The sequence below is a fragment of the Cuculus canorus genome, chromosome 7, assembly GCF_017976375.1.
Source record: "Cuculus canorus isolate bCucCan1 chromosome 7, bCucCan1.pri, whole genome shotgun sequence".
Classification (NCBI taxonomy): Eukaryota; Metazoa; Chordata; class Aves; order Cuculiformes; family Cuculidae; genus Cuculus; species Cuculus canorus.
The window spans coordinates 16,890,885-16,916,803 of NC_071407.1; the positions used below are offsets into that span (position 1 = coordinate 16,890,885).

At 34.6% G+C, this 25,919-nt stretch overlaps 1 protein-coding gene across 9 annotated transcripts in view; it reads left to right on the forward strand.

Moving 5' to 3' along the window:
* EXOC6 (exocyst complex component 6) overlaps positions 1–25,919 on the forward strand; it is a 93,553-nt gene that overhangs the window by 34,824 nt on the left and 32,810 nt on the right. For 5 of the 9 annotated variants that reach the window (XR_008450682.1, XM_054071579.1, XM_054071581.1 and 2 more), the window contains exons 12-20: positions 1,818–1,889; positions 2,558–2,655; positions 3,795–3,900; positions 7,430–7,539; positions 8,581–8,692; positions 10,282–10,416; positions 15,705–15,884; positions 18,960–18,989; positions 24,814–24,955. Coding sequence is in view for 6 of the 9 variants with exons in the window: in XM_054071579.1 (XP_053927554.1) it covers positions 1,818–1,889; positions 2,558–2,655; positions 3,795–3,900; positions 7,430–7,539; positions 8,581–8,692; positions 10,282–10,416; positions 15,705–15,884; positions 18,960–18,989; positions 24,814–24,955 (985 nt within the window). In the remaining 3 variants the exon portion in view is untranslated. Of the gene's footprint in view, positions 1–1,817; positions 1,890–2,557; positions 2,656–3,794; positions 3,901–7,429; positions 7,540–8,580; positions 8,693–10,281; positions 10,417–15,704; positions 15,885–18,911; positions 18,990–24,813; positions 24,956–25,919 lie in introns of those variants that run through there. The other 4 variants (XR_008450683.1, XM_054071580.1, XM_054071582.1 and 1 more) reach the window with 2 other exon arrangements.

Sequence of the window (25,919 nt, forward strand, 5' to 3'; positions counted from 1 at the left end):
TTTTGTTTTTCCAACAGTATCAGGCTGTGATCCGCAGCCATGGGCTATTTGCATAATCCTTCACTGATTTACAACTCACTGGGTCTTCCAAACCTTCTCTTAGTCCAGCAGTTTAGAATATGCAGAGTTAATCTGCTGTTATTATTGCAATCCTTCCTCATTAGTCTCAACTGACCTCTTCATTAGATCAGATTGAATAGTTCAGCACTGAAAGCACCACCAGGAAATAGTTCCTAATTATCATTCCAAATGCTGTGTTTCCAAAATAAACTCCACCAGCAAAACCCTTGGAGCTATCTTTTCAATGCTATAGTAGTAATATGTTTGTGTTGAAGTAGAGGTAGTAGAAAAATCTTCACAGATGTTGGACTGTAATTCTGTATCGGCTGAGTATTTTAGTACTTTCAAAGTGTGTCTCCTAAAGTTACATGTGTACTTTAGGTCCTGTGTTGCTGAATAGCTGCATGCTATTTCTTATTCCTTTGTGCAAACCAATGGAATACCATTGTTCACTCAGACTGACTGGTAGTAAATTGCTTCAGTCTTTACTATTGGTGTAAATTTTGCTATTGGGAAACATAAGAGATTTGTCTTTCTCTTTTTAAGAGTTGCTAGGAGCAGTTCCTTTATGCAATGTTATTTTAATTTTTATTACAATTGATCTTTAATTTGAGAAGTATTTTACATTCCATATAAACTGAGGAAAAATTGGGAAAAAGTTCAGATTGCCATTATAGCTTTATCATAGGACCTTTACTGATCAGTTGTAAATGAGATGTTCTCATATTTTAAATTCTTTTTAGAAAATTGGAATAAATTGAGATATATTCAGCATTTTTTAAGCTAAATACTTTGCAAATTAAATGGCTGCTTATAGATCTATACACTATATAAGAATATGTTAATTAAGGAGTGAAAGTACTGTAATCTATAGAGAACTCTTAAATGTTTGTCATGTAGTTAATCACTATTTCTTCTCAAAATGCGTAACTCCCATCAAAATCAGTTTTATCACAATCTCTAATAACATTGTACTACAGACTAATGTTTAAATACATGTAGGTCGTCTTACGAGGTATTGTAAACCAAACTCTTACTTTATTAAAACATGCTAAAAGCAGAAGTTAGAGAAAGGTGAAAAAGGCATGAAAGGTGAAAAAGGCATAAATGGTCTCTAACCAATGCTATATTCTCATAAAGCTTTAAATAATTTTAGTGTAAATATTTTTTGTATTGCAAATAATGATGCTAATGTGAAAGTTTTAGTTGTATGATGCCACACCTCTGAAAATAAAATTTCATTCATTTAGTGAATAACTTAATGACTTGACTTCTTACCATCAAACTTGTAATCTGAAATTTTTTAGAAAGTATTTTATAGTGTATTCCACATGCAGCTGGGAAACTGCCTGAGGTGGCACTGTTAGCACTAGTTAGACCCAGGCACTATGGAAAAACACATCTTGTGGAAACCTTTCTGAAGCTGATTTAGCAAAGCGTTTTGATGTGTGCTTACATTCCACAGAAATAATTTGCTAATTTTGAATGTCAGTACAATATACTGATATTTATTGAATCTCATATTTTAGTTTACTTTTTCTGAACTTTTGTACTACTGATAGTTCATATAAAAATTTAGCAGATACTTTTATGTAGCTGGACTAAGTGAAGACAAGTGAGTCCAAGTTGCTTTTACTAGGGCAGTCAGTCAGGTAAAGAGATAAGGCTGGAGAATTTAACCTTCTGTGCTAATATTCTTTGAAAACATGTCCCATATTTTAAATACTTTTAACAAAACCAGAATTTCTTGCTTTCAGTCATACTGCAGTGATCCTGACCTTGTCCTGGAACTGAAGAATCTCATTGTAGTATTTGCTGATACTTTGCAGGTATGTATTATATTAGTAATTTAACTTAAATTCCTAGTGTCACATTCTTCCGCTGAGTGATTAAGTGCAATGCTGTACATTTCCCTGATGTTAAGTAAACAAATAAAGAGCAAAGTTATACAGTAATATTTCAAAAATGTATGTGTTTCTTGCTCGGGTCCTCTTTTTCAGTATTACCAACTTAATGTATGCATCCTGGACTATCCAAGTAGCATCCAGTTGTTCATATCTATGCAAAATTAATATTAACGTTGCAATTTATGTACATTTTTGTTTTGTAAATGCTTAGCTTCTGATCTTAAGCAAGAATAGCATTGCAGTTATCATTAGCTCTCCATGTGGAAGAGTGAATGAGTGTCATTGGCAAGTATTCTCCCGATGTTTAACAGACTGGTAAAAAGGATTAGTTGTATGCATAAATAGCAAGTTAAAATATTGCAGAGAAATAAGACAAATTTCTGCTTGAAAACTGAAAGCATAGCATTAAGTATTTATTAAGAATTTCATATATAAAATATTTTAATTGTTGTGGTGTGTTTAAAGTACGATAATTTGTTCTGTAGAAGTGACAATATTGAATAATAAGTCTCATCTCGGAGTCCTGAAGTGTTGTGATAGGAATTGAGTGTGTTCTTGAATTATCAACTCTTTTAATTTTTATACCTTAGGGTTATGGTTTTCCTGTGAATCGACTATTTGATCTTTTATTTGAGATTAGAGACCAGTACAATGAAACACTTCTTAAAAAGTGGTCTGGATTGTTCAGGTTAGTATTTAAAAATAATTGTATTTGTATTGTATCTATTGGGTTTTTTTTTTACTTGAAGTTTTTCTTTCTGTAATTCTGAAAGAATTTATTAGCTCAGAATAGTGTATGAATTGCATATCGAGTAACTCTAAGGCATTCATCACGTGTCACTGTTTATTCAGGAGAAGAGCCATTGAGTGTTTATGAAGTTAGTGGAGGGAGAGAAAGAAAAGTCTCCAAAGAGACATTATTTGAGAAACACGCAGGAGAGAGACAATTTTTTCTTCATAAGGAACCTAATTGTTCTACACCTTTGCAATAGGGCATTAGGTTCCTAATTTAGATTGTCTTAATGGTTACAGCTAGCTGATAGGTGTATCTCCCCGGCAGACTGACACTGCCAGTATATCTTCATGTTTTTTTTAATGCAGGTTGGTTTCCCCTTGCTCCTTGGAATCATTTGATTGAGTCAGTTGTAAACCCAGGAATAGGGCAGCTTGGGACTGTACTCCAAAGCCTGTTTGCAGATAGGATGTGATATCTGAATGTTGTTTACTACAATGAAAGTTACATTGTGTTACAGAAAACCTTAAAATTAAATTGATCAATTAAGTCTAGTGTCTAAGGTTCTCATGCTTTCTAGACTCTTAGTATAGTCAGTGGAATAGTAGAAAAGTCCAGAGGGTACTTAAATAAAGCTGTAGTCACATCACCAGTTGAAGTTACCTGAACCATCTCTACTAACTGTAGCTAGCTGTGGTACCTAAGTGAGACAATGAATGTCTGCTTTATTGTAGGCAAAGCCTAGGCTACCATAATTAACAAATATCTTATTATGTTTTATTCTGCAGTTGACTGATTGATCTAAAGTTCCTTTGCTCTATTATGCTTTGAGTCATACCTATTAAAATACTTTCAGCTATTTTTTTCTCTGTGATGAGACATAGTATGAAGAGTTAGTGTATACAATTTACTTTCAAATTTGTCTGAAAATAGTTTGGATGTCTGAAAATATAATGATTGCAGTTCATAATTTTTTGAAGCTGCAGACCTTAGTGTGTGGTAGTAAAATTCATATTCATTTACATGTTTCAAAACTGGGAAATAATTAAATTACATGTCCTAAATTTTTTTGACCTTATTAACTAATTCATCAGGGATATTTTTGAAGTGGACAACTACAGCCCTATTCCTGTAGCGAATGAGGAGGAATACAAAATAGTTATAAGCAAATTTCCTTTTCAAGATCCAGAACTGGATAAGGTAAGGAAAAGTTTTATGTTATTAAAGTTTTCCAAAATCTAATTAAGGACATTTGGGCCAGTAATGATTTTTATAATTAAAAAGTAATTTAAATTTGAAAAGTTAGGTAGATTAAGAGGCTAAATCACCTTCTTTGTGTGTAATTATCCAGTCATAAATAAATATGAAAACTAAAGCTTTAGTAATTTGGTCTGATGTTTGAATGAATAATTAAACCCATTGTTTTGTAAACAAATTAATAATACACTTTAATTGATACAGTCTTTATGTAATTATAAAGCAATCTGTGTTTAATTAGTTAACTTAAATTTTGTTGCAACTCATTGCGCTTAGTAACTCAGTATGTTGTATGCTGTAGCATTGTAAAAATGTGTGAAACAAGGATCTGTTAACGACAGCAACTTTTAATTTCACTTTTAAAATTGACTATTTGTGTTTAAACATATGCAGCAAAATAAACATGAAGGGACTGTAAATAATTCTGCTGTACTAGCATTCCAGTAGGATAAGATTTCACAGCCTCAGCCATTCTTTCACTACAATTCCTTTTGCAGAACGGTGATTACTATGTTTTGCTATTCAAATATGGTTTTGGTAATACCCATGAGGAAATAACAGGCCCATGATGGAGTCTGTAGGGGGGAGCTAAATCTAAGAACCAAATGACGGTGGGAGTAATGTAGAGGAAAGCTCCTTTGTGCCTGATCCATCACTACAGATACCTGCAAAACTAACAAAAATACTCTTAACTCTGTGATTCAGGAGGGATTTCCTAGGCAAATGTAACAGCTGCACGTCATTAATACATTGTTGCAGTATAGATGAAAAGCTAAAGGTGGGTTTTGTGCTCATTTTTTAGTAAGACTCCAGGGGGCTTGCTGGATGCTTTCCTCCATCAAATTTGTTTACTTAGCCATTATAATACTAAATTAAGATAAACAGAATGGAAATCCTGTAGAGTGTTAGAAGTATACCACACCCCGGATACTATTTAGCATGACAGATTTTGCTAATAAATTGCAGAGATTTTTTAACTTGCACTAGATAATTTTATTGCTAACCTCTCTCGCTCCATCTGATGTATCAGGATATGCATGAGGATGTTACGTGTGTAGTTACATAGACATATGATTAATACAAACCTTTGGCTCTTACTTCACCAGAAAGGAAATAAATGCTTTCTGCTGACCAATTTTCATTTTGGTTTGTGACAAGAGAGGAATTTCTATAATATTTCATAGAGAGCAAGCACTTTTTGTAGACACTGTATGGGCAGAATCTCACTGTTTTGGCTGGTGAGCTTGAGAGTAAAGCTAGGAATCCAGCTGGATTCTGTTCCCACTCTGTCACTGACTGGCTATGTGGTGCTGGTACGTCACTTCACATCTCTCTGTCCCTGTTAATTCATCTATAAAGCAGGGATAACGTTTCCTACACATCTCTTGAAAAGAGCTTTGAAACCTCTATGTAAAGCAGAAGGACATCATTAGGAATAAGGCAGTCTTAAGAGATTTCTTTTCTTGTGTCCTAGCAATTTTTGAAGCTGTTTAATTGCCTTCAACCAAATTTAGCAGAGAGGTAGAAGTCTTGAAGATAACTGAGTTCATATAAGTTTTGTCAACTAGGCAGTGGGATAGCAGAAAAAGAATCTTTAAATATCCTTGTATAAGGAAAGACTGCAGTGTTACCTTATGTATTATTAGGCAGCAGGGAATCCACATGGAAGGGAAACTTCATAAATGCCCCAACATCACTTCTACTGGTTGCTGTTTATAATCTCATCCACTTCACCTCTCTGTTGTTGCCTCAGGTTAAAAGGCACTGGGAGGTCCTATTGGGTGGGTTATTTTAATCTACATTTTGATGTTTAAAGAAAAAAAAAACACCACCTAAAAAATAGATGTGTAAGTTCAGGCTAGTTGCTGAAGGAGGCTGTGTAGCTGGTGGAGAGGAACAGACACCCTAGAGGGCTAATTCCAATTGATGCATCTCTGATGCCTTTTATAGATTAAGGGGAATTTCACCTTTGAAAATGTCCGTTTCTCTTAATTTAGTATAAAAAGAGATAAACATGAGTGAGTGCCTCGCTTTTAACTGTAGATTAGGATTAATCACCCTCACACTTTACAGGTAAATTTACCATAGGAGTTGCTTGCAGCACAGCAGGCAGAACTGTGACCATAACCTATGAGGTATTTAACATAGCAAATTCAGTCTGATGGGACAAAGGAGCCTTGTCCACACTCTGCTGTTTAGATTCAATCTGCCAAACTGTCATGGTTTGATTATATCATCTCATTTGACTCCCTTTCTATACTCGGAAGTGAAACAACTGGCTCATATATCGAGTGTGTTGGGTTTTTTTACTTGCTGCCTCCTCTAATAATTAGATAGAAAATTTTGTGTCCTCCTGTATTGGCCTGTATTAGATAGAGTGGCTTCTTGTAGATCATTGAATATATGAAGGTTGAAACTCAAGCCCTGCTGACAGAATAATGTGATAATCTGAAATAGTTGTATGTAATAGCAATTGATGTATCTGTAAAAAATGAATAGCTTAAATCAGATGAACCCATATTTAAAGTAAATATTATTGTTAAAAAAATGTTTTTATTGCTGTTGAATGACACAAAAGCCTGGCATTTACTCCATATATATGTCACACCACCTAATCTTAAATAAAGAGGTATGATTAAGGAAATCTCAAGGTAGTATGTTTTGTCTTGTTTTTTGAATAAACAAATGTTGAGCTGCTGGTGAATTTTTTAAGAGAAATAGAATTCTCCAGGGATGATACCAGTTGTTAATTATTTTTCTCATTCATTTTTCCTAGAGTAAACAAAAAATCAAGTGTTTTGCAGATTTCAAAAATTACGTATTCAGTGCAGAAATATCTGTTTGGCACCTGTAGATTTAATTTGAATTTATTTATTTTTGTCCTCCCAATATCAGCTTTAAAATTGAAGTGCAAAGCATGATTTTATTCTTACTAGTATTTCCCACATGTTAATCCAAATTGTTGAAAATAATACAAACTGCTTTGGTTTTTGTGAACCACAGAGAGAAAGTAAATATATGATAGTAAATATGCATGCCTTAACATTCCCAGATGTACTGAACTTCTCAAACCTTTTTTTTTTTTTTTTTGCTTTCTTTGGGAAAAAGGGATTGCATTTTTGAACCTCTCAGCCAATTTAAATCTATATTGTTCACTCAGATTAAAAGTGGTTTGAGACTTTGTTTCTAATGTGTTTGTAAATTTCTTTTTACAGAGGGATCATAAATTGCATAGTCTCCAAACTTCATTGTAATTTTAATAAGTGATGAGTTCTATTATTTTGCGTACAAATTATTTAAAGAAACGCAGAAGTCATCCCAACACAGACCACTGTTTGTATTTGATGTAAACCAGAAAAGTTTAAGTTAGGTTAAAATAGTGTTAAGTGGATTTCTAATTGTTGCATCTAATGCCAAGCTCTCCTTAGAATCAGTTTCAAGTGTAAGATAGTATTATCTTTTATTTTGACAGCAATCTTTTCCAAAGAAGCTTCCAATGTCTCAGTCAGTGCCTCAGATTTATATCCAGGTTAAGGAATTTATTTATGCAAGCCTTAAGTTTTCAGAGTCACTTCACCGCAGGTAAGTTTAAAGTATCTGCAGTGTGACTGTAAGGTAACCTATAACTTCCAGGTCACCTAAAACTGTATATTAAACTGAAAATATGTTTTCTTGTGTACTTGCTAGCTGTGCTTGTTTCATAATTTACATATAATTTACACATTTAAGCCTTTCTATTTAATCTATGATTCCAAATGCTATGGCATGTATTTCATAACTGTATATAAATTTTATACAATATGTGTATGTCTGTATGGGTGAGGGCAGCAAGGTATCGTAAGCAGTCTAAAACACTGCTGGGTTTTTTGAACAGTATTCATTGGCTTGAGTAATCTAGAGATTTTATTTATTTAACAAAGCATATAAGATTGGAAAAACCTCCTTTGACACTGACCATTTCAGAAATAATTGGGTAATATCCCTGATTACTTCAAATGGTTTTCCCCTTCTCTGTGCTTTGAATTATCCTAGCAGTGATTTCTCCTGCAACAAAATATGCTGTCTGGAAAGCTGACTCCCTCCCCCATCCCACCTTTTAATGATGGAAAACATCACAGTTTTCCCATTTCCTTTCCTCTCATGGCCTTCAAAAGCTTAGTTTTAATTACATAAAATAACATTCATAGATCTGAAATCTGGAAGTTATTTGTGGCCAGACACCCACTTCTCCGCTGTTAAAGATATAAATAGCTCGCTTTCACACATTCTTAATTGTTAGTGTTTATAATTTACACGTACTAATGAGTGTGTGTTGACCTCCTTAGTAACTCATTAAAAGCCACAAATTACTCCTTCCGAACTGCTGTGTCAATAAACATGTCCAAAATCTAAAAATAACAGGTTTTGCTGCAGTGTTGAAATTCAGTTAATGGATAATTTGGTAAGTGAAAGAAGTGTTCAGTGTGCTAGATCGCAGAAGCTTGGAGCAACCAGAAATTAAATGCGCATAGGGATTTGTTATCGTGACAAGTTCTCTTTGCAGGGGCAAAATAAAATCATTAAGTATTACTGCCAAAGTATTGTCATGTACAGCATAATTGTAAAAATAAACATTTTTTTCAGCTCAACAGAAATAGATGACATGCTCAGAAAATCTACAAATTTACTGCTTACGAGAACTCTAAGTAGTTGTTTACAGAACCTAATTAAAAAACCTCATATAGGTTTAACAGAGGTAAGTTTTAAAACACATACTCAAAACTCTGTTTTTTAAGACAATTAGCACTAAAATTATTTTAAATGTATATATATGTGTGGTATTAAGATTTGTTTAAGAAAAAACAAGTAGTGTGTGCTTTAAAATAGAAAATTGAAAGAGGTGAAAGATGAAGCATAGAAAAGAATCAGTGTCTGTTACATAAATAATACAATACATTGTTGGGTCTAGTTGGAAAAATATTTACACAGAGATGCCTTTTAAGAGGGAGATGGCAATGAAAGAGTTCCATCTCCAGTGTGATAAACAGAGTTTTGCAAGAAAGGGGCCAAAGACTCTGGCTTCTTTGGTCGCCTACAGAGCATGGTTCATGCCTTCTGCTCTTGTCTAGCAATTAGTAGCACATTGATGAGTTTCTTTTTCTTCCTTTTTTTGAGAAAGGAGGTGAGAGAAGAAAGTGTAAAGTTTCAGATTAAACCTATCAGATCAAGAAATCTAAAATTGGAAGTTCACTCTAACACATTAAACTTTTTCTATAGTAATTACAATTAAAATATTTTAGTGTTTTTTGTGCCTGTTGTTTCTTCACTGAGACTCTTGGTTTAATTTGTTTATTGGACCAAATAAGACAGGGCGAGACAGTGAATCAGTCTGAACATTCACTGCAGGTACATGCAGTGTCAGGAGACAGCAGATACCTGACTTATCTGTTGTTAGAGCACTGTTATGTCATACTGAATGTTGTTTTGAAGCTGCAAGAACCTCTTGTATAAATGAAATCAAGATGATGAGGAAGAGGAAAGAGCTTTATAAACCATATATAACCATGGCAGCAAGACAAGCCATGCCAGTTTTCTGAGATATAGTTTTCTATTTTCTTGAAATTGGAGTAGGAATATTTTCAAGGATATGAAAATCAATCCACTAGTATTTTTTGAGGTGTTTCATTATCAAATCAATGTTTTATAAGAAAAATGTTACAAAGAGAAAACTTATTTTATGAAGTATTACATCAGTGTACACTAAAACAGGCAATATGCAGAATTAAGATGGTATTTCTGTTACTGCACATTATTTACATTGTGCGGTTTGTGAACTGAATGCAAAACCAGACCCTGCCTATAAGAATATCTATATCATGTATAAGCAGGTTGTTATCATTGGAGTGAAGAGGAGTTAACCACCTTTTTTTTAAAATCCTCTACCTTCAGAGTGCATCATTCAGCAGACAGTTTTGTGGAAACCCCCCAAATTTTATAACAGTAATTTTTAAAAAAATGATTTCTATGTTGCACATTAATGATTTGTTTCTGGCAATACATTTTCCTTTATTTTCCCTTTTTAATTCCAAAATATCAATTGGATTTATTTCACTGAGTATGTGTTTACAATCCTCAGTTTTAAAATGGCGTAATTTGTATGTAAACTGTGGTATTGCTCCTTAGTGGTATTTGAAAGCAAACTTGAAAACTAACAGTTAATAGGTGGTATCCTGAAATCCCATAGTTAATTTCTAGTAGCATTGTTGCTGAGATAAGTAACCATTTACAAAATTAAATTACAATGGGTGATACAAAGACTTTTACAAGACTTTTTTTCTCTTGTAGCTTGTTCAAATCATCATAAACACAACACACCTGGAACAAGCTTGTAAATACCTTGAGGATTTTATATCTAACATTACAAATATTTCACAAGTCACTGTTCACACTGCAAGACTTTATGGACTTTCTACATTTAAGGTATGGTATATGTCATCCACTATATGACTACATCTGAAAAGTTACATTAAAATCACTGTAAATGAAGCATTTTAAATCTTTAAAAGAGGGCAAAGCTGCACACTTGCTCATTCTTTACTCTAAAACAATTCTGAATTGTTAATTCAATACATTGAGCAGATAAACACTGGTTTTATGTTATCGATATGATCTGAAATATGTCAGTACATGAAAAGCACCAATATTCTCTTTCAAATCCATCTTCTATTAAGTTACAAAATTACAAGTTTAAGTGCACCAGAATCTTTCAATAGATTAAGCTCCAATTTGTGTAACATCTCCCCTTTCTGAATGTAATCCAGCAAAACAGCTAGTTTAATCTAAATGTTTGTATTGTTTATTTGTTTTTAATCTACAATATAAATATTCTGTGGTATATTTTCAAATTGCCTAACTTAGTAATACAAAAGCAGTATTAATGTGCTACAAAGCATAAATTATTCAGTTACCTTTTCAGAATTCATATTTTATTTAGGTGTCCTTTAAATTTATATACACAGTAATAATTGTTAAAATTATTACTGGGAACTTGCCTATTTCTATGTATGGCGTCTTCTTATCTGCACAAACCATTTTCTCTTTAGTACTTTAGCTTATATCTCAAAAAATTGGAGTAAATCATCAATGATGCATAGTCAACATACACAATTGTAATTTCAACAGTTAGCATGGCAATGTTTGTAAGCCAAGTATAAAGTAATCCTAAAATGAAAAGATGTTGCAATTTTCTTTCTGTCTATGGCTCCTCCTCTCAGTAACAGATGAAGCTCTCCTAGTTTTTCTTGAATTTGTCTATACAAAAATCATGAAGAATTTTGAAAAGGGAAACTAAAGCAAAAATATTGAGTGGCTTGTATATGTACTTGGCAGAGCAAAAACCGTACACTCATCTGTGAAGTCCCTCTCCACAAGATTGCTCAAAAGGCCTTGGTCCTTTTTCAGATGTAAAGCAGGCATGGTATTAAGGAGAAATCTGCAGGTACAAATGAAGTTGCTGAAGACAATTTACACACACAATGTTGGGTAACTCAAGATGATGGAGATATATCCCTAGAATAAACTAGTCAAAATATTAATCCTTGCTCAGGCTGTCTTATGTCATAATAACCCTGGTAAGCTCTAAAACATGATCCCAGCAGCTGGACTAGTTATACTGAGTGCAAAGGTGGTTTGGTCTCAGGCCGGTGAACAGCCCTGCACCAGAAACCCTCCTGGCATGGTGGCCCTGAGGACAGGTATAGAGGTGCTTAGAGATATTTCATGCTCTGGTGGTGGTTGAGTGCCAGGTACTTCTTTCAAGCACTGTATAGTTGTGTACATCAAAGAACCATGTTTTGGTATTCACATGCATGGCATTTGTATACAGAATCACTAGGTTGGAAAACACCTGTAGGATCATCAAGTCCAACCATTCCTGTCAACCACTAAACCATGCCCCTGAGCATTTCATCCACTCGTCTTTTAAATACCTCCAGGGATGGGGACTCCACCATCTCCCTGGGCAGCCTCTGCCAGTGTTCAATGACCCTTGCTGTGAAAAATTTTTTTCTGATGTCCAGCCTGAACCTCCCCTGGCGCAGTTTGAGGCCATTCCCCCTTGTCCTGTCCCCTGTCACTTGGGAGAAGAGCCTAGCTCCCTCCTCTCTACTAACTCCTTTAAGGTAGTTGTAGAGAGCAATAACGTCTCCCCTCAGCCTCCTCTTCAACATACATAGAATATGGCAGAAACAGTTTTCATCGATCGAGTCTGGCCAAGTAGCTTTGTTTTTATTTATTATAGAAGTAAATATATGTATTTGGGGGTGGTTGAGAGTTCTCTTTCTAAAGAAAACATACTGACAGAAGAATAATCTTGTGTAGGTTACCATGGGCCATTAAATCAGCCAGTGCATTGCATTCTTAGTCACTTGGGGCTTCTATACAGGTATTTTTGAAAGAGAAGCAGAACCACACAAAAAGTCATCAGGGATTCCAAAGCAGCTGCAACCTGAACTGTAGGTATTTGGGGTTTTTTAGTGTACACTGAAACAAAGGAGAGTGATTTCTTGTATTTATGGGATAAAGAAGACTAATCCTATTGAGAGTAGTTCTGTTTTCTCTACTTCATTTTTTCTCTTGATGCATTATGTAGTCTATCCTATTATAATATCCCCTCTGGCATAGATGTTAAAAGATGGGTGAAGTGGAATAAGGCATCATCTTTGCAAGACACTTCATATTTCCAGTTGATTGCCAGCAATTTTCCTGTTAGCTGTTATTTGTTTTGCTAAGGATTTAATGAATAAAGCAAGACAGAAAGGTTCTAGCCTAGCAGCTGTAGTTAGGTTACCATTGTCCTATCAGTAGTTTTTGCTTGTTGTGTGCCTATAGTGCATGTGTGCCTTTAAATTTGCATATCTATAGATATTTTCATGTAAAGTCAATCAATAATCTTTTTAACATTCAAATAAAACACTTAATGCATGATTTCATTAAGAAGTAAGATGGTTTTTATCCTTTAATTTCATTTAATAAATGCAGCTGAAAGTTTGCATAATCTTTTGTGCTGATTGTTTATGCTGTAAGTTATGTTTAACTCTCCTATAAGCTATCTAGGCTCTATAAGAGAAAATCACAGAATATTGTAGCTGTGTTTGGTCAGCTTAGTATCTATGCACCTTGGAATTAATACTGGCAAAAACATCCTAATTTTTTTGATGTTTTCTCTCCTGTCTTTTCCCCTGGAGAACTTGTTAGCACAATGTTCTCCACTTATAGTAGAAAATTCTTTTCTTGTTAATCCCTCTTCCTCCCCCCGCCATTTTAATGAAAAACTGCTTGCAATTCCCCAACTGGGCCCTCCCAGAGTCTGGTATGTTCTACTGTTATTAAATTCATCTCTTGGTGACAAATCATGTCACCCCCATTCTTTCTGAGGCATCAAAAATCTCCTCTGATTAGCAGCATTGATCACATTTACATTCCATGACATGATCTTATAAGTACATCTAGATTGTATTTTTTTAACAGAAGCCTTCAGGTCTATTTAATAGCTACTGTTTAAGAGGGCTGTTTTTCTTGTTTTTGTATATAAGAGCTCATACGAAGTTGTCCTTCAAATTCTCCAAGCATTGTTTCACCTGGCTAGGAATTTTTTAAAAAGACCCACTGCTACTTGTTTTGTTTTATCATATTGAAAAATTGTATCGCTTTCAATGTCTATAGCCATGTTTTCCAGCTTTGAATGACCACTCTTTTTCTTTGTTTAGATCAGAAGTCACACTAAACATAAATAGATGCATTTGCAGATCTAGTTGATAGGGGTTTTTGAGCCCAGAGTCTCAGCATCGAACAGTGTAATGGCTGTCTGGGAGCCAGATATGCAGCATCCCATCCTGTGCAGGGCTTCAGGACATCTTCTGGAAGAAAAGCCATTTAACAAAACCCTGTCATTTGCCCTTTTCCATTTATAACAGGGGAAAATCGGGTGAGCAATTCTGTCACTGCATCAAAAGAAGAGATGGAGTTATTTGCCTCTAGGAGTCATCCCAAATCTTAGTATTGCTAACTTGCTCTTTCTTGGCTTATACGTTAGGTTCATGGTGCTTCTCCTCAGAAGTAGCTTCTGGGTTTGAAATCCAATTATTCAGCCGTTCACAGTTTTCTCAGGCAATAGAGCAACACCCTTTTCTTGGCAGCACACCAGTCCAATTTTAAACCTATAGCCAAAGCAAAATAAAAGGTAGCCAAAAACCAGCTTCCAAAACAAAAACTGAAGGACTAGTCTTGACAATGCCAGTGAATGATCTTAACTGGTAAAGATGACACAACTACTCCATAAATACATAATGAAAACAAAAAAAACCTGCCACCAAAACAAAAGATCCGGGCAATTACTATAAAGCTAATCAGATATATTTGCAAGTTCTGTCATTACAGATTATTGGAATCTGAGGTCTCGTTGTTATTTAGGAACTTTAAATATAGACTTGACTTTAATCAAAGCTTTTATAGCCATAGCCATCTTGAAATTGTGGATGTCAGTGTATTCCTTTATTTGACATGTTAACAGATTGCCAGATTCTTGTGTGTTGGACTGGGAGAGCTGTTCAGTGGAGGCTTTTACAAGTTGGTTTGGCAGTAAAAATGCTATTTTTAGGGAATCATACTTTGATATTTGTACACAGCAGGACTAAAAGCTTTCTTCTTCGTAAATTGCCTCATGGCCTGGGGCCTGACTGAAGACTGACTTCGGTACACTCGATGTGATGCCACCCTTAAGCTCAGATTTTCTTTTTTTTCTTTTTTTTCTTTTTGCCTTTCTTATTTATAGCTTTCAGACTCCCAGAGGAAACTAGCAAAGGGAATTTCATCCACTTGTATGTTGCTCCAGTATATCCAGCCTACTTTTACTCTCTAAAAACCTTTAGCAGCTGACCAGTTCACTTTAAATCAAATGTCTTACTTGAATTATTTCTCAAGATCAGTGTTTCACATTGAGCCAAAATTAGAGCATAGAATTTATTGATCATTTTTAAACTCCAAGTTGGCGAAAGTGCATCTTTCCAGCAAGATAGGCCTTACCAGGCATCTGGAAGTAGATGCCATTTTGTCTGTGAGGATGTCCCCTAAACAAATAAAACACATAGCATTGTAAATGCACTTCACAGTAAATGCTAGACTTTACTTTTCAGAACAGTGTAGAGGTCGAATCCAGATGGTGGCAGAATGAAAAGTTGGAGGGGGAGGAAGTAGCGGAGTGCTCTGAATTATGGTGTGCAACGATCAGGGTATTTTAAAGGAGGATGAAAAACGATAAGTATTCTTCATATGTGCAGCTTTAAGACATTAATTATGTAAAAATCATGTGATTGCTGGATCTCTAGCCATAACAGATAAAGTAATTAGGTTCTTTTATTATTATCTTTGTAAAAGATGGCAAATAAACTTTGTGTCAGGGTTAATAAATTTGCAAGGCTGAATTAAAGGTGGTTGCTGTGAAGAGAATAAAGTGATTTGGTTTGTCTCCAAGAACCTAGGTTATTCTGTAGGCATATTCTGTTATAAACATTCTTATGATATACATTATGGGAGTATTTTAAAAACCACAACCTCAGACTTACTGTAAGAGAAAGGTAAAAATATTTATTTTAATAAAGTAATTTTTTAATATAAGAAAAGGAGAAGACTTTCATTTTGCTGAATACAATTTCATCTGCATTCTAAATAATATTTTTGAATTCTAACAATTGAACATGATTGTTTTTCAGGATGCAAGGCATGCTGCAGAAGGAGAAATATACACAAAACTTAACCAAAAAATAGATGAATTTATTCAGATTGCTGATTATGATTGGACAATGTCTGAGTCAGATGGAAGAGCAAGTGGATATTTAATGGACCTTATTAACTTCTTAAGAAGCACGTTTCAAGTTTTTACTCATTTACCTGTAAGTGTTCAAAATTAAGTTTAATTTGAAACTATTGGAGCATTGTCTTATGTTAAAATACGAAGATTTTGAAGATAGATGTGATTTGGAGCTGTGCACATGCTGGCAGATGTATTTTTTAATTTTTTTCATTACAGATGTATTTTCAGATGTATTTTAGTATGTTGATGATGCTTACCCATAGTAATATACTACTTAGAAAATACTTTAGTATTATGGTTAACAGTTCATTTGTAAATATTGTAAGAATTTATGCAGTTTTCTAGAGCATTACATGGCCTTTTTAATTATTGGGTCTGCATACGTGTGCATTAGTTCAAACAGTGCAGGATTGGTGCAAATCTTGCATTTGTGCATAAGATTATGGAGGCCTTGGGTTCTCCAAGGTTATTTTTAGCTAAATCATTTTGATCATAACAAGACATTTGATTCTAGTTAACTGAGCTTCATTGAAATGAATGCTTGTTCATGTTGAAATATATCCTGTGTTATTTTGTCCCAGCTAAAAGGGCTCTGTTAACCCATTGTATGTACTAATTGTTACACTCTGTTTTCTGATTTTCCCTTGCTTTAAGACAAAAAAAAAAGACTATTTCTAGTTTCCTTTGTCACCCTAATAGTTGATAGCTTTGTAGATCTGGAGTAGCTTCAATAATTCTTTCAAGCTACAGCTGCTTTTTGTCAGCTTGTCCTTGGTTGTTACTGTCATGCTGATGTCTGAGTGCTTTACCCATATGCAATGCCTATGTACACCAAGTCCTCGATGTGTAGAATGTTTTGAGGCTCTAGACTGGAAATAAAAGATAATTTCTTTGCTTACACAGCAAGGTGTTGAAGTTGCTGGCATGGTGGGCTTACCTTGTCTTCCAAATCACATGCAAAGAGGCTGTGACTTTTCAGTCTCCTTTTTTTTTCACTAACTCAAAGACAGAACCCACTGAAAATGTATTGTGTAGTATTGATGTGAAGTGTGAGGCATTTGCTTCTGTGCAAGTCAGTTGAGCTTTATTTGATAGAGGATAACAAGTTTGTTAGATAGTTAAATGTATTGTAACTCTTTATACAAAGCAATATGAACAAATGGCACTGCCCCTCATTGGTCATATACGTATGGCAGTGAAGGGATGTGCAGCTCCTGGAGAAGGATGTACAGAAGTCTGTCATGAATGTATGCTGTGATACAACTGTTCGGAAATGAGCCACAGGCAGAAAAAAAGTAATGTGTTAAGAGGGGTGGAAAGAAGCAGCTGTGGCATTAGGACTTGAAAAGCGTGAAGGGAATAGAAATGTGTGCCTGGACACACAAGTCAGCCTTTGGAGAAAGCTAGTTCCTATGAAGAGGTTATTCTGTAATTTCAAATTCTGGTGAGGTAACAGGCAGGATTTAGAACTCTATGGACAACTGGTCTGGTGTGGCAAGAGGGTTCTTGTGACTTTTGACTTATCCTGTGTATCAGTCCTTATTATGGATTGGCCACTTGTAGAAACATACAGTCCTATGAATGTTGTGCATGAGATGTGGAGGTTACATGAAAATGTGTAAACAGTTTCATTAGGGTAATTCTGGTTGGATTTGTCATATTATTTTCATTAAGAGACTATTTACAGTACAAGTATTTTCAAAGATAAGCCCAGAACTAGATTCTATAACTCAATAAAATAGTTTAGCACTCCAAAGCAGTTACTGAGATAGATTCTCATATGCCGTAGTTAAGATCTGGAATATAGTTTTTAGTATTTATTTTCATTGATGTCCCTGTATAATTTTCATAATAATTTTTGTGCAGCTAATTTCTGTATGGCTGGCAGAAATTGCTCAAAAGAGTTTCTCAGAACCATTTATGTAATTAGAAACCAAAGAACAAAAGCCCTAGCCACTGCCCATAATTCTAGTATGGAAAAGTGCAGACAAGTAGAGGAGTCTCATCTCTTCTTCCTTAGGGTATCCAATCATGTTCGGGGGCATTTTGCCAGGGCTAGGGGCACCAGCTGGCCACACCTGTTCTCCGTTGTCTCGTTCAAGGGTGACTGACTTCCTCTTTGATATTGTTTCAAACTCCGGTGGTCTTGTTGTAGTGCTATAATATGTTCTTTAACAATTCTTTGCTGAATTTATTAGGTTTCTGTTGTTAGAGTCCTGTTTTAGTTTAGCAGTATGTGTAAGCTGTGTAAGTGCACAGAGATGTCTCTTTGTGCTTCCGTGTGGGACTGTACTCAAGTATTTCTGTACCAGTGTGGACATGGCTTGTAGAAAGTGCATCTTATGTTTCTTGTATGTTTTATGCAATTTGTATTAATTTTATTGGAACATTACAGCTCTGAATCAGGTAGACCATAATCTCAATTTTACTGAACCTGCACGCTTCATGGCACAACTTACTTGGGGTCCGATATCTCTATTGAATCACTAGAAACGTCTTGCGTCTGTGAAAGTTTTATTTTTCTCTTAAGTTTTATATCTGGATTTTCTCATTTGTGTTTATCTAGTATACTTAATAAGCAGTTTTGGAGAAGAAAATAGCTTTATTCTACCCCCTAGCTATATTACCATTAGATTTATTTTAAAATTTATTAATAGGTTGTGTTAGATTTAGATTCCTACTGTCCTGAGCCACTCTAAGTCTTGCTTGAACAAAGTATGATAGTAATGTTCGTTAATGCCTCTGTAAGCCAAGATGGTAAACATGGCGTTTATTTTTTAACATAAGTATTTTGGAATATAGTCTTTCTTAAAATCAAAACTTTCTGGAAAGGCATATCAACAGGCACTTTGTCATTTGAAGTTTGCTAATTTCATATTTTGGCATAAGGTTCCTTATCACAGAAAAACATTTTATTGCTGAATTAGTGTTATTTAAATTATAATCTCTTTGTTATGCCTCAATAAAATACTATATAAGTTCCAGGTTTAAAAAAAATTAATTTAAGGAATTTATTAGCTGTGATTGTTCTTTTTGGAAGCTTTTCCTTACCTTTTATTGGTACCAAATTTTTATTCTTTTTTTTTTTTTTTTTTGATGTTGACAGTACATCTTAATTTTTTTGTTTTGATTGCCTTACTGGTTTCCTTCTCAGAGTAACAACAATGACCATGCAGCTATGTCGGTAAGTAGATGCAAGATGAAGAAAAAGCATGTGAACTGAAAAACTATGAACTGCCTGCAGGCTTATTGCTTCAATTTTTAATCATTTAATAAAAAGACCCTTCTGTTTTGCTGGTGACTTGTTGTGTACCTTGTGTGGTTGCATGCAGGGATCAGGTTAATGACTAACACTGGACTTTTGTACATTGGGACAGCAGGAGCCCTAAAAACCTTGCAGAAGGTTGGTGGGGTGTGCCTTGCATCCCAAATGAGATAATTTAGAGGCAACTACAAGACCTTTTGGAAGAGAGGTCAGGTATCAAAATGCAGCTGTGAGACATGAATTCAGGATAAGGGTAGAATGATAAAGCAGAATGAAGAGACTGTGAAAGTGCCAACATTTCTCTGCTGCATCTGCCTGGGGTGAAGAGAATGTGTGCTCAAATTTTATCTTTTTTTTTTTTTTTTTTAAGAAGGTGATGGATTTCATTTAAGAGTTCTTCCAAGCCCTGATTATTTTCAGGTCATGAATTTTTGTTTAAGGAGTTTATTTTGATTTGGCATAGGAATTTCCATTATAATGACAGTGCCAAAATTAATATTATTCTGTTAAGAGTGGCTTCTGAATACAGAATTTCTGAACTTTTACTAATTTTTTCTAATAATATGGTTGAATCTTTTTCACTTAAGCAGTGTACAGCAACAAATGTGTGTTTTGCTGTTCGCTGTTTTAAGTGAACAAATATGTAAGGCACTTAGAGTACGCATGAGAATATGTGAGAATAACCCCAGTCACTGCCACAATCTGGAAAGCAAGCTGGCTGAGTGGTAGCTCTGTGGATCTGAAGAAAGGATCTAAGAAGTGGCCTTCCAAGTTGTGAGGAGCCTAGAGCACATGAGTTACAAATGGAGATTTAGGGAGGTGGATTATTTAGTCTGTGAAAGAGAAGGCTAGGGAGAGATCTAGTGGCAGCCGACAACTTCTTGAAGAACAGATACAAAGGTTATGGAGCTAAACTCTTCTTGGGTGGACCGACAAATTTACAAGTGGTCACAGATAGAAGCTTGGGAGGTGAAGCTTTGATATTAGGGGAAAACTTTGCATGAATAGAGTAATATGTTGTTGTTGGAAGTTAATCAGAATGACTGTTGAATTCCCATTCTTGATTGTCTTGAAGGCTTAGTCAGAAAAACGAGTGACAGACCTGAACTGATGTTAGCAATAGTCCTACTCCAAGTAGGAGGAGGTTGAACTAGATGTTCATTGCAATGAACCACCAACATTGAATTTCTATGATTTCAATACTAAGCCTAATGTTGAACTGTCAAGCTAATAGGTGTCACAAACATTACAAATATTGAATATTTTGTGTGGAAGTACTTCCTTTTAATGTGGAATAGGAGTCCGTGTGCTGGTTATGCCATGACCAAGCACTTGCAGAATTTAAGAGGCTGTATTGCTTTTGAAAGGTTATAATATGAGTCATGAAGTTTTTAATAGTTCTGTTTTCTAAAGAAACAAGAATTTTTTCTTTTAAGATTACCTTTATTTTCAGGTTCTTTTTCATCCTATTCTAAGTTCATATTGCAGTTTATAGTGACATTAGATGCTTTGAATCAAAAAGCGATTTAGAATTTCGTTATACAGCTGTTAGTCTCATGGAATCACCTGCATGACCAGAATGTTATTAGGGACCTGCATTTTTTAGTTTATATTTTAAACAGTTAAGGGGAAAAAAAAAACCCAACTTCTATTTTCAGATCAGTTAATTTAAAACAATAGAGAGTGTATATATGTGTGTTGTGAAGTTTACAATTAGCCAAAGTTTTATTCTAGATATGTGCTTTGTCAGTTCAAAGTTAGTATTGGGCAACTCTTTGGAAAAGAGTGGCTATTAAGAAGTAACAGTTACAATTTACTTTCAGGTAGATAATTTTTATTATTTCAATAGGTCGTGGGGCAGTGACTGGAAGAAAAATTGATTCTTAAGAATTCCATTAGTGTTTTTTAGTAAACTTGTATTTTATCAATAGTTCAAAAGTTGGATTTTAGTCCTGATAGTAAGTAATATCATGCTTTAGTTATTATGGCTGACAAAATCTGTGTTTTGTTTCTTTGCATTTTCAGAAAGTTTTTCATTATGTCATTTCATATTATTAAATTAATTCTTCTTAACTGCTTAGATATAACAGATAAGTTTTGTCATTTCCTTTTATGCCGAGGATGGCAGTTTGTGTTATTTTATTGTTTCTGTGATTGGCAGCAAAAGCCTAATTTCACAGCTTGCAGTGAGGGCGAAGGGGTGGTGGATTTCTGCAGCTATATTCAAAACCTGTCAATCAACAGCCTCCACAGGCTGCTTAGAGAATGGGTTTTCTTACCGATTTCTCCAAATGCTGCTTCATGCTGTCTTTGATTGGCACAGCCTGGCAGGGAGGATGGATGAATCTGTCACTGGCCGGTTAATTGTGTTGCTGGTCTCAGCCTGACATCAGGTCTTTGACTCCTAAGCGACTCAATACAAAACAAATTAGCAGATTGTAGTCATATTTCTCATTCTATATGCTTTGACTTTGTTGAATGCAGTCCATAAATCATATTGACTGACACCATAGTGACTGATGAGAGCTGCTTTTGAGACAGCTAGCATGGGTCTTAGAAAGCCGTACTGCGAAGGTGCTGTGGAAAGATGCATATGGCTGACCCTCTGGGAATTTCCTAGGAGCCAAATGTCTCTTTGCTGCAATTGTTCTTAGGAGAAAAGCTTTGGGTCCTATAAAAAGGATTTAATATGTCAGCAGATTCTCTTTACAAGCTCCTTTGAAATATAAGAAGTTTGTCTAAGGGTTTTCTCTTTTTACAAACTTGTATTTCAGCAAAATGTGAAGGCTGGGGGGAAAACCAGTTGCCTTTAACACTGTTAGCAGGTGTTTTTGCTTATAGAATAGGGTCCTTGTCTCCTAGACTTTGCATTGGTTGAGTGGAAGAATAGGCTTTGTAGATAGCAGCAATTAGCATAAGCACAGCAGAGATAATAGTACTGTCTCCAAATGGGAGGCAACTGAAGCCAGTGTGAGAGGCCTGCTGAATCTCTGCATGCTGTTGAATATAGGTATTTAATTGCTACATACAGTTGCCACAGCCATCCCCCCTTAAAAAATAACAATAGTCATTTAAAGAACTCAAGCTGACAAATAATAAACATTAAGGATGTTTTAAAACTAACTGAGATTTGTTTAATACTGGAAGAGAAATATGTTATTGCTGTGTTCACGAGTGCTTAAATTTCCTCTTCAAAAGCACTATGAAAAAATGGCAAGTAATTGATTAATTGGTGGATGGTGGAAATTTGGAGATGATAGATTTTTAACTAGATCTCATGTGTCAAACACAAATTTGAATTTCATTCTTTTCTGAATATCGTGCATCCAGCTTAATTTGAGCTGGAAAGCACTGAATTTTGAAGAGGATAACAGTGAAATTCACATTTCTCTTGGTTAAAATTCAGCATTTTGATTCATATATGTAGCTTCTTTTTTTCTCTAGATTTAAGGAAATTGAGTGATTATATTAAGTATAAACTGTATATAGTGAACTGCTGTTATTTGTTGATACCTCATGTGAACAATAAGCCTGTAGTTCAAGTTACATAGTTGGAAATAGTATCAATGTTAGGATGTTTCCACTTTATGGAATTTTAAAATAAGCATTACACATTTAAAATCCAAGTGGCTTTTACCATGTCATTTCTGTATCATAACCATTATCTTGTGCTCCAGTACTATTTGCCAGATTACAACAGCTAGCTACAGATGCTTCTTAAAATACAAAATTATTTCTTTCATTTAGAATAATAGAGGAGTACACATTGTTTGCGTATAAAATAAATAGAATGTTAAATTCTTTCTTGACAGCCTATTAATCTTGTTGAACTTTTATTACATTATAGTGGCAGCATAAATAGGACATGGAGCTGATTTGATGGAGCAGTATGTTAAACAGAGATGCACTAGTTGTTCCATTAAATCAAAATGACATTTCCATTAAGTATTTAAAGCCTACTACGCTGTAATTAAATAAACTGTGGCCCATTGGTTCCCCTTCTCACCTCATTTTTTCCTTCTTTTTTTCCCCCTTCTTTTGCTCTTTTCTTTTTTTTTCCCCATTCATATTCATATTGCTCTACTTGAGAAGCAGAGCTGCGTTTCTCCCAGTGTAATTACAGTTGGGTTTGGGAGACTTAAGCATGCTGTTCTTGCAGTGTCTCTTACATTCCGTATTGTCAGTTCATCTGTTTTGGTCAAAAATGTTATTTGCTTTTCTGAGATTTTCAATTAAGAAACTGACATCTCATTTTAGATGTAAAGCTCCTAGCAGTTCAAGGTGTCCTAATGCTGAAGAGGTATTATCAAAAGCCATTTAATATTTCAGTGTGACATGTGGAGAGCGAACACTTTCCATTGTATTGTCTATATTTTAGTTACATTTTAATAAATAATGCACTTTTAAAATACAAAATTTTTAGGGCTAAATTTGCTTTCAATTATATGTATACACGAAAATTCAATTATATGAGCAAGTTATCTTATTAAGAACAAGATCTAGCTCTTCCAATGTTGAAGCAGGACTTGCCAAACTCTTTGGAACACTGAGCTGCTGTCTGTCCTTACCAATTTTCGTCGCTTATATGAGTTTCTATGGGCCAACCATGAATTGGTCAACCTGACTTTCCAGAAAACAACTGGGAAACCATTACTTTAGAGAATAGGTGTCATCAGTTTACAGATGGATATAAGTAAAACAATAGTGATGTATACTCCAGTAGGTGTATTATGTAGCTATGATTTCTTTTCTGTAAGCATGTTATTAGTTACCTTTGTTTAAACATGTATTGTAGCATAGACATCAGTTTGAAAGTGTGGTTTAAGTATGTTAAACTACAGGGATTCGTATAATTGCATTTGAAAGCCAAGATCACTCTGCTCTAAAAGATTGCAGTGATATGAACAGAACGGTGCCATCTGATCGGCTTTCTGGTCTTAAGTGGTTTTCTTAATTCTAAGACAGAATTTCCATATCTTTCAATTTTTCTGTAGTAGTTTTTTAATAGTTTATCAAATTAATGTCCGATTTTGTGCTCAGGTCTCATGTTCAGAAGATTGTATCAATTACACATGCATCATAAAGAGAAATGTTACAACTAGACTGTGATTGGGAAAATTATTTCCATTTTGTACAGCAGAGGGCTACATTTCATATTCTATGTAGTTGATTACTAACAGCACTGATTTATTAAGCACCTGAAAAGATGATGGATAAGCATGAATATTTTATATAGTTTAGCAACAAGCTTTGAGATGGAATTCAAGCAATTAAAGTGCCAGTAATTAGCACAAGCTGTTATGAGAAATGCCACAACTGAAAGCAGTGGTTTTGCTTTATATCAAGTTTGGGAAATTTTTTTACTGTGGTTAAAAATATGCAGCATGTTGATTTTCATTACATTCTTACTTTCATTCTGCTTGGGTGAAAAAAACTAAAATAAATAAATCCATAGAACTGTTCATGTGCTTTAGCAACTTATAATTTTGGTAATGTCTTTGTATTTGAGACTTTGATTTCTGGAAGAAATATCAATAATTGCTTTAACATATATTTAAGTTAGTTCCCCAGTTGAATTAATAGAAACAAAGCTAACTTGTCAAAGAAATAACAGCAAGTGTGATCTTTCTTCTTCTAGTATAAATCATACACAATTAAGAATTTGAGAGTATGTTAAAATCAATTCTGATAATAGTGATGTATAATTAGTTTCTATATTAAAACCTATTGCTCTTTCTACTAGGGAAAAGTGGCCCAGACAGCTTGCATGTCAGCCTGCCAGCATCTTTCAACGTCCCTAATGCAGATGCTACTGGACAGTGAATTAAAACAAATAAGCATGGGAGCAATTCAGCAGTTTAATTTAGATGTGATACAGTGTGAATGTAAGTAGATGTTCCAGTACTACTATCTATATCTGTCTTAACATTGAAAAAGTATTCTTTAACATAAACCATATAATGATCTTTTTTCTGTAGTCTACTGAGGCTTTGTCTTTTTTAAAAAAAAAATTACAGTACAGTAAAAGTATTTATGAGTAAGTATGTTAACATCTATGGTTATCTTTTTTATGAAACTTCTTTTTTAACTGAAGTATTAAATTGAAACTTACATCTGTTGTTATTCATAATAGAATTGTAATTGCATTCATTAAAAGACTTGTGATCTAGTACAAAATTTCCCAAAGCCACTACCTAAATATTGTGCTTTTATAGTTTAGGAAAAAAAAAGATCAAATGTCTGTGAAATTTTCATTTTCCCTCTTGAGTTTTATTTATTATGATAAAAATTTAAAATGTGCTGTTACGTGGGGTTTCCTCCCTGCTAGAATTACGACAGCCTTACTCGCTATGCAGAATAGCAGTACTCATTCAGTAAACATCAGGTGTTGGTTTATTCTCACTGTTTAAAATATGCCATCAGACTTGTTTTATAAAACTGGTTCAATCCAGCACTGGAGACAGGATAAATTTCCTCCCGTTTTGCATGGAGCTCACCACTGGAGGTAAGCCATTAATCAGTGTAAAGGAAGTTCCTTCCATAGCATCATGCTGTGAGTACATTTTAGGCCTGGTTTTATAGCTGATGACTGATACACAGTGAAAAAGCTCGCTAGGATTTTTTTTTTTAATGCATATTTTTAGATTATTATGCTCCTTTTTTCCAAAGTATCTTTCTTCTTACATGTTTGAAGCACAGATCTCAATGATTTTGGTGACAGATGTAAAATGGGGCAGTTGTGGAAGTCATATCCTGAGGTTTTTTGTTTAGATGTGAAAAAATTGATGACTTCTCAATTAGCAGCTACCTATGGGAAACTGGAAGTTTTGACTTCAAGCAATTTGGTTT